The sequence below is a fragment of the Cervus canadensis genome, chromosome 6, assembly GCF_019320065.1.
Source record: "Cervus canadensis isolate Bull #8, Minnesota chromosome 6, ASM1932006v1, whole genome shotgun sequence".
Lineage (NCBI taxonomy): Eukaryota > Metazoa > Chordata > Mammalia > Artiodactyla > Cervidae > Cervus > Cervus canadensis.
The window spans coordinates 73847807-73860519 of record NC_057391.1 but is presented as its reverse complement, the minus strand read 5'-3'; the positions used below and the strand labels follow the sequence as shown (position 1 = coordinate 73860519).

Below are 12713 nucleotides of genomic sequence, written 5' to 3'. Positions count from 1 at the left end.
ATGTACCTCTTCCTATTAGATTGAAAGAAAGTAATATAACTAAAGGAATGGGGAAATTTTTGAGGTAATGAGACAGGAAGAAGCGGGAGCCCTTATAGTGTTCAGTTTCACAAATATATTTATTTTTAAGCTTCACTTTTCCCCACAAAGGTAGTGAGATCATCTGCCAAGAGTTGAAAGCAACAAGACAGTTACATCAGAATTACTGAACAACTTTAAGTTCCAGGTTGCCACTAAATGGCAGTAATTTGTAGTTGTTCAGGTAATCATAGTTCTATGAATTTTATTCAGTACTGTTTTTCTGCTTGGGAACAAAAATGGAGAAAGGAGTCATTCACTTTGGGTATCACCAAGGTAAGCAAAGGAATAAATTGAAGGAGTGAAGCTATCTGAAGTGTTAGAGAGGGCAATTTGAAAGTGATGAGTCATGGTCTTTAATCTGGACAAGAAATAAAGTGTGGCTAGAAGAATGTAGAGGAATATCTAACCTGATAGGTTTCAGAGACTGCCATTAAAAAGTTGGGGAAATGAAATTTAAGGAATTGGGAAGCATTGTGGAATAGCGGGAAAAGGTCATTACAGCAAAAGACTTAGGTATGAAACCAGGCTTAATTACTTAGACGAAATAAATGATGTTGGGTAAGCTGCTTTGTTTTTGAGCTTCAAGTTTCTCTTACATAAAACGAAGGATAGTTATATTAACCTCATAGTGTTGCTTTAATCATAAAGCACATAGCAGTACTGGTCATAGTACTCAACTTCTTATTCTTTCTCTTATTAGCGGGGACAAAGATTTTAAAGATTCTACTTTTATAACAACAGCTGCTTGCGGCAGCCCCCGAAGAACAGCATAGGGAGATTTTAGACAGACCTTATGTGTCTGAAGTGTAAACTTGTTTGTACAAACACCTGTTATTAGAGTGGCCAAGAGATTTATAAAAGATGGAATAAAATAAATAGTGGACATAAATACACCTAGTTCTGTGTATATGTGCATGAGAGAGAGAGAGAGAGAGAGGGCTGCAGAGAGGGAGGGAGAGACAGGGAAGGAGGCTGGGGAAAGAATGAATAAAAATGAATGAATGAGTTATGGAATATGGCTGAAGGTGACTGAAATTAGATGAAAACTCACCATCTCTGGAAGGAATACTTATTGCTAGTATTTTGGTAACTAGGTAGCAATCATACAATCTTGATTTCTTGAAGCTAATGGCAGCTGGCAGACTGATATCCAGTTTAAAGATCTGTAACTTACCATCTACAGTTTCAAGGGAAACAATATATTTTATGGAATGGAGAGATGATGTCATCAAGAGTCAAAATTAGAAAATAAAACTTGGAAATATAAAGGTTGGGGAAAGAGGAAGAAGGGACAGCTGTCTAAGTGTAAAAGTTACACCTCCTATCTTCTATTTTTTTTTTTTTTTTAAATTTTTTTATTAGTTGGAGGCTAATTACTTCACAACATTTCAGTGGGTTTTGTCATACATTGATATGAATCAGCCATAGATTTACACGTATTCCCCATCCCGATCCCCCCTCCCACCTCCCTCTCCACCCGATTCCTCTGGGTCTTCCCAGTGCACCAGGCCTGAGCACTTGTCTCATGCATCCCACCTGGGATGGTGATCTGTTTCACCATAGATAATATACATGCTGCTCTTTCGAAACATCCCACCCTCACCTTCTCCCACAGAGTTCAAAAGTCTGTTCTGTATTTCTGTGTCTCTTTTTCTGTTTTGCATATAGGGTTATCGTTACCATCTTTCTAAATTCCATATATATGTGTTAGTATGCTGTAATGTTCTTTATCTTTCTGGCTTACTTCACTCTGTATAATGGGCTCCAGCTTCATCCATCTCATTAGGACTGGTTCAAATGAATTCTTTTTAATGGCTGAGTAATATTCCATGGTGTATATGTACCACAGCTTCCTTATCCATTCATCTGCTGATGGGCATCTAGGTTGCTTCCATGTCCTGGCTATTATAAACAGTGCTGCGATGAACATTGGGGTGCATGTGTCTCTTTCAGATCTGGTTTCCTCAGTGTGTATGCGCAGAAGTGGTATTGCTGGGTCATATGGCAGTTCTATTTCCAGTTTTTTAAGGAATCTCCACACTGTTTTCCATAGTGGCTGTACTAGTTTGCATTCCCACCAACAGTGTAAGAGGGTTCCCTTTTCTCTACACCCTCTCCAGCATTTATTGCTTGTAGACTTTTGGATAGCAGCCATCCTGACTGGTGTGTAATGGTACCTCATTGTGGTTTTGATTTGCATTTCTCTAATAATGAGTGATGTTGAGCACCTTTTCATGTGTTTCTTAGCCATCTGTATGTCTTCTTTTGGAGAAATGTCTGTTTAGTTCTCTGGCCCATTTTTTGATTGGGTCATTTATTTTTCTGGAATTGAGCTGCAGGAGTTGCTTGTATATTTTTGAGATTAATCCTTTGTCTGTTTCTTCATTTGCTATTATTTTCTCCTATCTTCTATTTATACTGATTTCCTAGGTGACCTTATGCAGTCTCATGATTTTAAATACTATATTTATATATATGTATTATTTTTAAATACTATATACATATATGCTGATAACTTCCAAATATGTACCTTTAATTCTAACCTTTCTCCTAAGCTCCAGACTAATATGTTTAATTGCCTACTCTTAATTCTCATAAGTATTTCAAACTTAGCATTTCCAAAGAAGAAGCCCTAATTTCTGCTGCCTCATCTTTCGTATCAGGGTAAATGATAACTCTCCTTAGGTCAGTTATCAAAGCACAGGTCAAAACCTTAGAGTTCATCTTGACTTTTAACTTTCTCTTATCTTCTACTTTGAATCCTTGGCAAATCTTGTTTGCTGACTTTACCTTCAAAATATATTCTGGATCTGATTACTTTTCACCATCTCCACTATCATTCTGGTCCAAATCTCCACAGCCTTTCAATGGGCCTCTCGGCCTTTCACCTTTTCCCTCACACATGCCAAGTCACTCATACAGAAGACAGAGTAAGCATTTGCAAAGTTAAGATATTTTATGTTCCACTTCCTCAAAACTGTCTATTTAGGATAAAAGGACCTTCTTTCTGTTACCTCTCCAACTTCATCTCCTCTTACTGTGCTCCTTCCCTCTATCCTTCAGCCACATTGGCTTCACTGCTGTTCCTCAAACATAAGCACGCACCACACTCCAGGGCCTCTGTGTTTGTTGTTCCCTCTGCCTGGAACACACTTCTAGTCACATGGCGTGTACCTTCAATGTCTTCAGATTTCCACTCTGATTTCCCTCATCAGTGAGGCCTAATTAGCCTTTGTAAAACAGAGGACTCTATCTGTCTGCCAGTCAGGTCCAGACACGAAAATCAAAACTCCTTCAGCTCTTTCAAATGGAGAGAGTGGGAAAAGAGAGGATTTAATGCATGGGACTGGTTATAAGTGTGTTGCCAAGTTGGAGAAACAAAAGAAGAAAAGTATATGACTAAAGATCAGTAACTGCCAGAAGTCACCACTGTCCCCGCGACTGCTAGAGGAGAGAGATGCTACTGAGTTGAGGAGATTCTACTGCTGCTGCCTTTTTCCACCTTCTAATATGTTAATGCATCCCAATGCCAAAACCTACCTGGACCACAGGGAAAGAGAGCCTGAGAAATTGTGTTTTCAGGCTTCCAGTTTTATTGTATCAGGGAGAGAATAAAAGGGTTGATATGGAATAAGTTTCAACAGATTATGTTGAATATAATTACATTATTCAATAGAATTGAATATAATGAATAATTGATTATATTAATTACAGTTATTATATACCTGGCATATACCTCTTCTACTAGCAATCTTTATCATCTTACTCCACTTTAAAAATTCATACAATTTACCACAGTTTGTTTACTGACTCTCCCCCTCCTCCATCAGAACATAAATCCTACAAGAGCGGGGGCTTCACCTGTCTTGTCTCCTGCTGCCATCTCCAGCAGTCAGAACAGTGCCTGGCATCAGTATGACAGCACAGTGAGAGAGGAGGGGTTGTGAGAGTGACTGCCTCCGTGGAAAGGAGTATCCTATCACTGACACTGTTTAGAATTGCCAGTGCATGCTGATAATAAAGAACAGAATGACTTGCAGTTAGTTTTACTACTGTTTTCTAATTTTCTGCAGACAGTGCGTTCTTTTATGTGAGGTTAAAGATTGACAAAATCCTTTCTCCATCTCTAAGGAAAAATTTGAACTTGGGTTAACTTTCTAGCTCAGTTTCTCTGGAAATGTGACAAAGAAAAAGGTCAACTTGTTAGTAGACAGCATTTCTTATGGTAAAAATGGTCTCTGAATAGTAACTTGTGAATGGAATAGAAGGGATTACAAATGAATCGATAATGGAAAGCCAGGCTTTGGTCTTCCATGGGTATGGTGACATTTGAAACTGGGCATTTCCCTTGTAGAGACTCTACAAATTGCCTAAGATTATTATAAGAAACACTGATTCCTATGTAGGGCATGGTGCTTTTATGCTGATGGCTCTCATACTCTCCTAGTAGAACTCTTGTTCCCTGTACCTAAATGTTACCTGAAGAACAGAGAGAACAGTTGCTGGATGGCTGTGTGAAGTACTATGATGACTGGTCCCACTGAAGAAGGCCTGATGCTCCCCTCCTTAATGCTGAGTTTCCTCTTTAATATCTCAGGAAACTAGTTCAAGGTATAGATTATTCATATCTTGTAAGTCTGATGTTTAGTTAAGAGAACCTCTGGTGGGTATTTCAGCATATAACAGATGCTCAACAAACATTTATTGAGCAAATGCATGAGGTTGGAAATGTATGACCACAATTATTTAACTACTGGATGCTATTACTTAAATTTTAACATGCACAGTTTGTCAAAATTAACAAACGTCTACACCATCTATTCTGTGTGAGTTATAGTTTGCAACTCTGGCTTCCCAATTTTAAAATAATTCCTTCATCCTGAATAAGCTCATGTAGTCACAAAATACAGAGCAGGTTCTGAGTGAGTCTACATAGACATCTCGTATGGCATTCTTCGGGTTGCCTAAGGTTACTGTTCTGCTTATCAATATACCACACTGGATTCAAGAGGTGCCATATGTGAAGCCATACATATCAGGAGAAGTCAGAACTAATACTTAAGTGGAGCTTGTGCTGTGAGTGAGTAAATTATAGACTTATCACATTAATATACAAATGTAATTACTTTTGGCTTCTTTGAAATAAATGAATAATTTTTTTCTTATTGTTTTCTGGCTATCTAAGGATCTCAAGCCTTCAGGAGAGATACTATGCTTTATTTATCTCTTTTATCTCTAGTTTCCTGTATAGTGTCTGGCATAGAAGTACTCAATAAACATTTGTTGAACTATATGGTGACAAAGAGTCATAAATTTAATAACAGCTAACTTTGGATGGGAGTAGGGAGGAATGTCAGAGCTTCCCTGGTAGCTCAGTTGGTAAAGAATCTGCCTGCAATGCAGGAGACCCCAGTTCGATTCCTGGGTTGGGAAGATCCCTTGGAGGAGGGCATGGCAACCCACACCAGTATTCTTGCCGGGAGAATCTCCATGGACAGAGGAGCCTGGTCGGCTAGTCCATGGTGTTGCAAACAGTCGGACACGACTGAGCAACTAAGCAAGCAAAGCACAGGGAGGAATGTCAAACTACACGGAGCTAGAGATCATGGAATTTAAAAGCATTATTCCCTGGGAAAACCATGTAAGTACAGCAGGCCAGAGAATGTAGCGAAAGAGGGTCACACAAGATCTATCAAAGCCTCCTCAAAGATAATCAAGTCTATGGGGGCAGAGAACTAAAACTACAAAATCTTCTTTAGGTTCTACCATGTATGTACCATCTCTAGTCTCATTCTGTCACTATTCCCTACTACTAGTAAATAGTTTTAGTAAAGAGTATAAAAGGTAGCTTAAAAGATACTGCCAATGTACTCTGGGGGAGTAACTGAGAATCCAGACCTACAAAGTCATTAGGAGGAAAACAAAAAATGTAGCTTACACAAAATTGCCTAATAAATAGCTGTCTATTAGTTTGCTCATTCTACCTAGCTTTCCTAAGCCCCATGAAGTCACTTAGGTGCACAAAGCATATACATAAATCTCAAATAAGAACAGTTCATTAAGTAAATAAGTTGAATGGAAATTTCTTTCTGAAGCTAAACATAGTGTTGGTTGGTCCTAAGGACAGAAAATCATCACTGTGTAGATCAACTGAAAAGAATGCTTCTTTTGGATCAGTCAATAGTTTTAGGGAATGACTAGTACGCCTATACTGGGAAGTAAACAGATGTAGAATGCTGATTTATCTCTTCATTATCAAAACAAAATATTATTTTCTTCTGTCCTTTCCAAAAGAGCTATAAGGGCAATAGAACTTTGAAAATGTCCATTTCCAAGTCTAAGAAATGAAAAATAATGGTAGCAAATGGCTTATTTTCAGAATGTTAGAGATTAAAAGAGAGATAGAAAAAAAAGATCCTGTTAATCTTTTAAAAAATAGTATAAGATCTTAAGGAATAACTTGAAAAAAATCTCAGTAGTTTCTGATTCTGCTTTTAGGCTTTGAATTTCCAGCAGATTTCCTTTTCAATATTCCTAGTTTGGCCTTATAGCCTCCAATTGAAGTTCTGTATAACCTAAGCAAAGAGGTAACAGAAAGTTTTTCAAAAGTTCTCAGAATACTGACTAAATTTCCCTTCCTAAATTAGGACTGAAATGACATTTTGACATATTCTGAATAGCATGCCACTAGAGATGCTATCTTTAGAGAGAAAAATGATTTTCAAATCCTTCCTGGTGACTAAAGATCACATGGAATGTTAAACAAGAAAAAGGGCTAGCCATGGTGTCCCAATTCATTGAATTACTTCTCACACAGTGGTGGCCCATCATCTCAGCAGCAGAGCAGGCACGATTCACTATACCAGCAGGCTAAGTACTAGGTTTGCACAGTTGAGTATCTACAGCTAGCAGTCAACATTCTCTGTTTATATGTACTGAGTTTGTGGAAGGCCATTGGTTGTAATATTTCATTGTAGTAAATGGAAGGGAGCACTTCCTAATGTATAATTTCTAGTTCTTCCTCTTCATCTTCTGTACTTGAACTATCCCAAGGCCCATTTATTATTCCCTTGTTACAGAAATGTGGTAAGATCTATAATCCTTAATATTCTATTTATAATATAAAACACATAATGTCAGAAATGCTTTTCTCTGAAAGTCCCACTACCTCCCTTCCCTTGCCACAACCCGCCCCTCCCCCCGCCTTTTTTACCTCATTCCCTGTTGACATGACTGCAACCACCGGAAACTTATTAACTTCAACCTCTGTAACACCTACAGTTGCCAGAAGACCAATCTCTGAGGGGCCCATGTGGGTTCCTTTGGCCAAAACGCATTCCCCTCTTTTAATGTCATGGCCAATGGGTCTGAAAAATCAAAGCAGAACCATAAGCAGTATGACTAAGAACAATATTAACTCAGAGGAAAACTTTAGTGTCAGAGAAAGAGGATGCTCAAGGGGGAAAAGGGGAAATGAGGCATGGAACAGAGTACTAAAACGAAGAGATTTTAAACTCTGTGCTTTTTTAACTAAAAAAAATTTAAATCACACAATGGAAGACAGAAATAGATTTGTATCTATTGCTGTTAAACAGGAGTATGCTACTTTATGTTTGAAAATTATTTTACAAATTGCTTTGTAACACATTATAGTCAAAAACACCAACTGCAAACTTTCTTTGGTGTAAGGCAGGCATTTATATGAAAATATCTAATGCCATTCCAGAGCTTGTTAGCATTGTGGTGAAGAGAATAATGCTAATGAGGTTACAGCCATGGAGATAATTTCCATTAGACCACTTAGACTGGTCCAGTTCTGTGGCCACCCCATTCACTTTGCCCCATAGGAGTGGAAGAAGTGTAGCTTTGTTACAAAATGTTGAGTAAATTAGGACTAATGGAATCAGGGCAAACATATTCAATCAGAGAAAAATCATCTGAAGGATATACACTACTTATAATAAGACAGTAGTCTCAACTTTGTATATAAAGAGTAGCACCTTATTCCATTATTATTGGTAGTTGAGGAGGGGCTTTCAGCTAATTATATAAATACTCAACTTTGAAAGTATCTGTGTTAATATCAAATTCTCAGTTACCTAGGGGTAAGGATGGGAAATTCTGGATAATCTAGAAATAGGATCAACTATGGATTATGCAGGCTTATCATGACTTTGTTTCCTTCTCATGCTGCTTTTGAATAAATCATTTGCCTTTACTAACTTCAGGAAAAAAGTAGGTAGGGCAGATATGGGATATATAATTTCGAAAATCATTTTGCTACTGGTTAAAATCCCTGAACGCTAATGGCTAATTGACTGAGCTGTGATTTTATAATAGCTATGCTCTCCTGAGTTCATGGTCATGGTAGAAACAGAAGTTGGCTATACATTCCATGCGTTATGAACTTACCTGATATCTTGGCCTGGCCGAGCTTGCACCAGAATTCGTACTTCAAGCTCCTCAGTGCCCTGTGGTAACAGCAAATCATATAATTTCAAACAGAGCAATCTGACTGAATTTCGATCAATAGAATTTAGCTATTCAGATGCTTTCATTATCAGATAGGCTCAGAATATATAAAGATACAAAGGAACAGGAAATCCTTTGCGAAATTCTTTGAATATGATGAATTTCTACCACAGGTTCCTGAAAAATTAGGCTTGATCCCAAAGAACAAGTAAACATTTTCACTGATTCTCATACTTTTAAAAAATGTACCAATTCAAATATTGACTCATACTTTGTAAATAGCATTCTCAAGGAAAAACACACACACATATATATATATATATACAGAGAGAGAGAGAGATCTCTACCCTAATAGATACAGTGAATGTGTGTGGAGGTAACTATTCTGTTCCCATAAATCATGGGTTTAATACTATGCCAAGATTCCCAAATATCTGTAGGAATTTCAGTGAAGAACTTACAGTTTGCCTGGTAGTAGATTTCTATAAATTAATGGTGATCATAATTTTTACATTTATGAACTGTGACTAATATTGTGATATTGGAACTGTGTCTTGTCATCTGGCAGAGTGTGTTCTGGATTTCAATGCTCTGCTGGCTTCCTTGATGCCAATAAACTTGTTGGGTAGCTTTAACAGCAGGACAATGTGACTTGTATGCCAAGAGCTGAATTTTATAAGCCTTACTTGTGGGAAGTAAGTACTTGTGGGTGATAGAAAGGAAAATCCTCAAATGAAGAAAAGAGGGTATGTCTCAGCATGGCCAAATTTGTCTGGGAGAATCCAGTCTGGGAGAATATATTTTGTCATTTATTCTTGTATTAAAAAATACAAGATATTTTAAACTTCTTCACAAAACAAAATCAGTAAATCCTCCATTGAAACTTTTATTCCTGACTGATCCTCTGGATTCAATAACTGCCAGTAGCTTCAGTGAGATAAAGGCCTACTTAGAGGCCTTTATTTATAAAAGAACAGAGCCCTTTATTTTAGGAAATAGAAGGGGAATTGACATAAATTTAATGTTTCCAGACTGCAATTTGGTGGCACAAATTTTCCTGAACTATAGAAAACCAAAGCTGAAAGGGTCATTTGGTTTAAATGCTTGGCTTAGTGAAGTATTCAAGAACTTGCCCAAATGTTCTTCATTAAATTCTTCTCTATTAAAATCTTTACATTTTATCAGAAGCTAGTCTTGATGAGCAAATTTCTCAGCTAGATGGTAGGACAACAGTTTAAATCACTGCTCTTTTGTCTTGAGGTAGTTTCTTTCCTTGCTTGCAAATGCAATTTCTTGGCTCAAATGTGGTTCAAATTCTGCTGTAATCCCAGTAATGGTCATAAAAACAATTTCTATAATAAAAGGTTTTCAAGCCTAAGGTAATTTCTTACTCACTATACACTACAATGTAAGGTCCTAACATAAAAAAATTTGGATCATCTCATAAACATTGCAGAAAATGGATATGACTTATAATACTGCCACAGGAATGAAGCCGTAAGACCTGGTAATGACGTACATCATCGGATTCCCTGATAAGTTCAGTATCTTCCACTTGTACCACTGCATCAGCACCACAGGGGATTGGAGCACCTGTTGTAACCCGCATGACTTGTCCTGGCATTACTGTCTGGGTCGGCTGGAAATAGAAACACACAAGAAAGAGATGATTTACTTTGCTCCTACAAAGGAAACTTTTGAAGATGTAACAGTTTTTGAAACAAACTATAAAAGGAAGATTCCCTGGAGAAGGAAATGTCTACCCACTGCAGTATTCTCACTTGGAGAATCCCATGGACAGAGAAACCTGGCGGGCTGCAGTCCACGAGGTCACGGAGAGTCGGACATGATTGAGCGACTAATACTTTCTTTTTTTTTTCACTTTCACGAAAGGAGAGTCTTATTCATTTTGGGAAAATATAGTAAAAGTCAAACAGGTACACTTACACCAAAGAGGCTTTCACTTGACTTAAGGTGATGACTAGCAGATGTCTTTCCTGGTGCCCCACTTTCTTTTTTTTTTTTTGTATTTCTGTGTCTCTTTTTCTGTTTTGCATATAGGGTTATCGTTATCACCTTTCTAAATTCCATATATATGTGTTAGTATGCTGTAATGTTCTTTATCTTTCTGGCTTACTTCACTCTGTATAATGGGCTCCAGCTTCATCCATCTCATTAGGACTGGTTCAAATGAATTCTTTTTAATGGCTGAGTAATATTCCACCCACTTTCTTTTTGAAGAGCTGCCATTTATATTTGCCACTACTGTCTCTCACTCACTGTGAATTTTCTTAATATATGTAAAGTGATAGAACAGTCTTTAAAAAAATGCCATGCAATATGATTTTTATGAATGACAATTATGAAAAACCAGCATGTTGATCATTTGCTGAAGTTCTGATGTTTGAGAAATATAGTACTTTATTAACCAACACTTTGGTTAAATAAAGGCAAACCAGAAAAATTTTAACTATTGTTCTTGAAAATCTTTATAAAATATATTAGTGTAACATGCAATTAATAAAAGTCTAGCAAATATAATTATATAATCTAAAAAAACTGTACATTTTAAAATGGTTGAGATAGTACATTTTATGTTACACATTTTTCACCACATTAAAAAAAAAAGGAATGATTAAGGAAAACTATCCTTCCACTAAATGTACAATCAAAGTAAAACTGGAAATTCATTTGTTAGAAAAGCCTTAAGAAGCTTATTTCTATAATGTTATTGCTGCAAATAATGCAACTAATAGCTAATATTTGTGGAATACTCTGTCTACGCTAGGCTTAGGGTTAAGTGCATTATTATGTTTCAGAATATAAGCCCTATAAAGACAGAAATCTGTTTCATTTTCTGTTTGCCTCTTTAGATCACATCATTATTTTCTATCCTGTACTGTGGCCTAGAGGCTGATCTCTGTGGATTGTTTCAACCAGGTTCCCACTGCTCTGGCTTCTGGTTAAGTTCATTCAGTGGGAGGGGCTAACAAGAGACTGGAGAAAACCCTGATGCTGGGAAAGACCAAGGGCAGGAAGAGAAGTGGGTGAGAGAGGACGAAATGGTTGGATGGCATCACCAACTCATGAGTTTGAGCAAATTCTGGGAGACAGAGAAAGACAGGGAAGACTGGCATGCTGCAGTCCGTGGGGTTGTAAAAACTTGGACAGAGTTAGTAACTGAACAACAAGAGACTAGAGGGTAGGAGAGAGAGAGAAGTACAATTTTTATTCCCTGTGCTCCTTCCCTGCTGGGTTGCAGTCTGGTGATGGCTATGTCATATCTAATAGCACTGATGCCACATTTCCTAATAGGTGGCCTTCTCTCATAGCTATCAATCTCCCCAGGTCCAGATACCACTCTCTCTCTTTGCCCCTTCAGACCTAAACGTGGGAATGAAATCTTATTGTTGCTAGCACCTGAATGTTTCACATTCCTTTGTTAGTTTCCTTTAATCCTGTCTATATCTTCGGTAGAGTACTTGCATTTATCTTTAATTACTCCCTTTGCAGACATATTTATTGCTCTATCATCCCAAAGCCTAGAGAGTAACTGGCACAAAGTTGGCAGTCAATAAATATTTCCAGAATGAATGAATAAACATGCACGATCTCATTATCACAACAACTACATGAAGCATGTAATCCTTCTTGGCTTACAATTCCAGTGATCTCATTAATTTTTTCCAACAAGTCATTGGAGAAAGATTCTTGAGATCAGATCTGGCATTGAGCTACGTACTTTATATCCTCTTATTCTGAAATTTGAATAAGAGACATTTCAGGTTTATTCAGAAATATTATATTCTAATGTAAACAAATGTTCAAACTACCACACAATTGCACTCATCTCACACGCTAGCAAAGTAATGCTCAAAATTCTCCAAGTTAGGCTTCAACAGTATGTGAACTGAAAACTTTCAGATGTTCAAGCTGGATTTACAAAAGGCAGAGGAACCAGAGATCAAATTGCCAACATCTGCTGGATCATAGAAAAAGCAAGAGTTCCAAAAAAACATCTACTTCTGCTTCATTGACCATACTAAAGCCTTTGACTGTGTGGATCACAAAAAACTGTGGAAAATTCTTAAAGAAATGGGAAAACCATGCCACCTTACCTGCCTCCTGAGAAACCTGTATGCAGGTCCAGAAGCAACAGT

General features: G+C 37.4%; 1 protein-coding gene across 8 annotated transcripts in view; it reads right to left on the bottom strand.

Annotated features, from left to right (window-relative positions):
- Nucleotides 1-12713, bottom strand: part of GPHN (gephyrin) — a 524662-nt gene that overhangs the window by 59858 nt on the left and 452091 nt on the right. For 5 of the 8 annotated variants that reach the window (XM_043472320.1, XM_043472321.1, XM_043472319.1 and 2 more), the window contains 3 exons: nt 10073-10192; nt 8494-8552; nt 7295-7448 (listed from right to left, as the gene is read on the bottom strand). In XM_043472320.1, the coding sequence (XP_043328255.1) occupies nt 7295-7448; nt 8494-8552; nt 10073-10192 (333 nt within the window). Of the gene's footprint in view, nt 1-7294; nt 7449-8493; nt 8553-10057; nt 10193-12713 lie in introns of all 8 variants that reach the window. The other 3 variants (XM_043472318.1, XM_043472314.1, XM_043472316.1) reach the window with 1 other exon arrangement.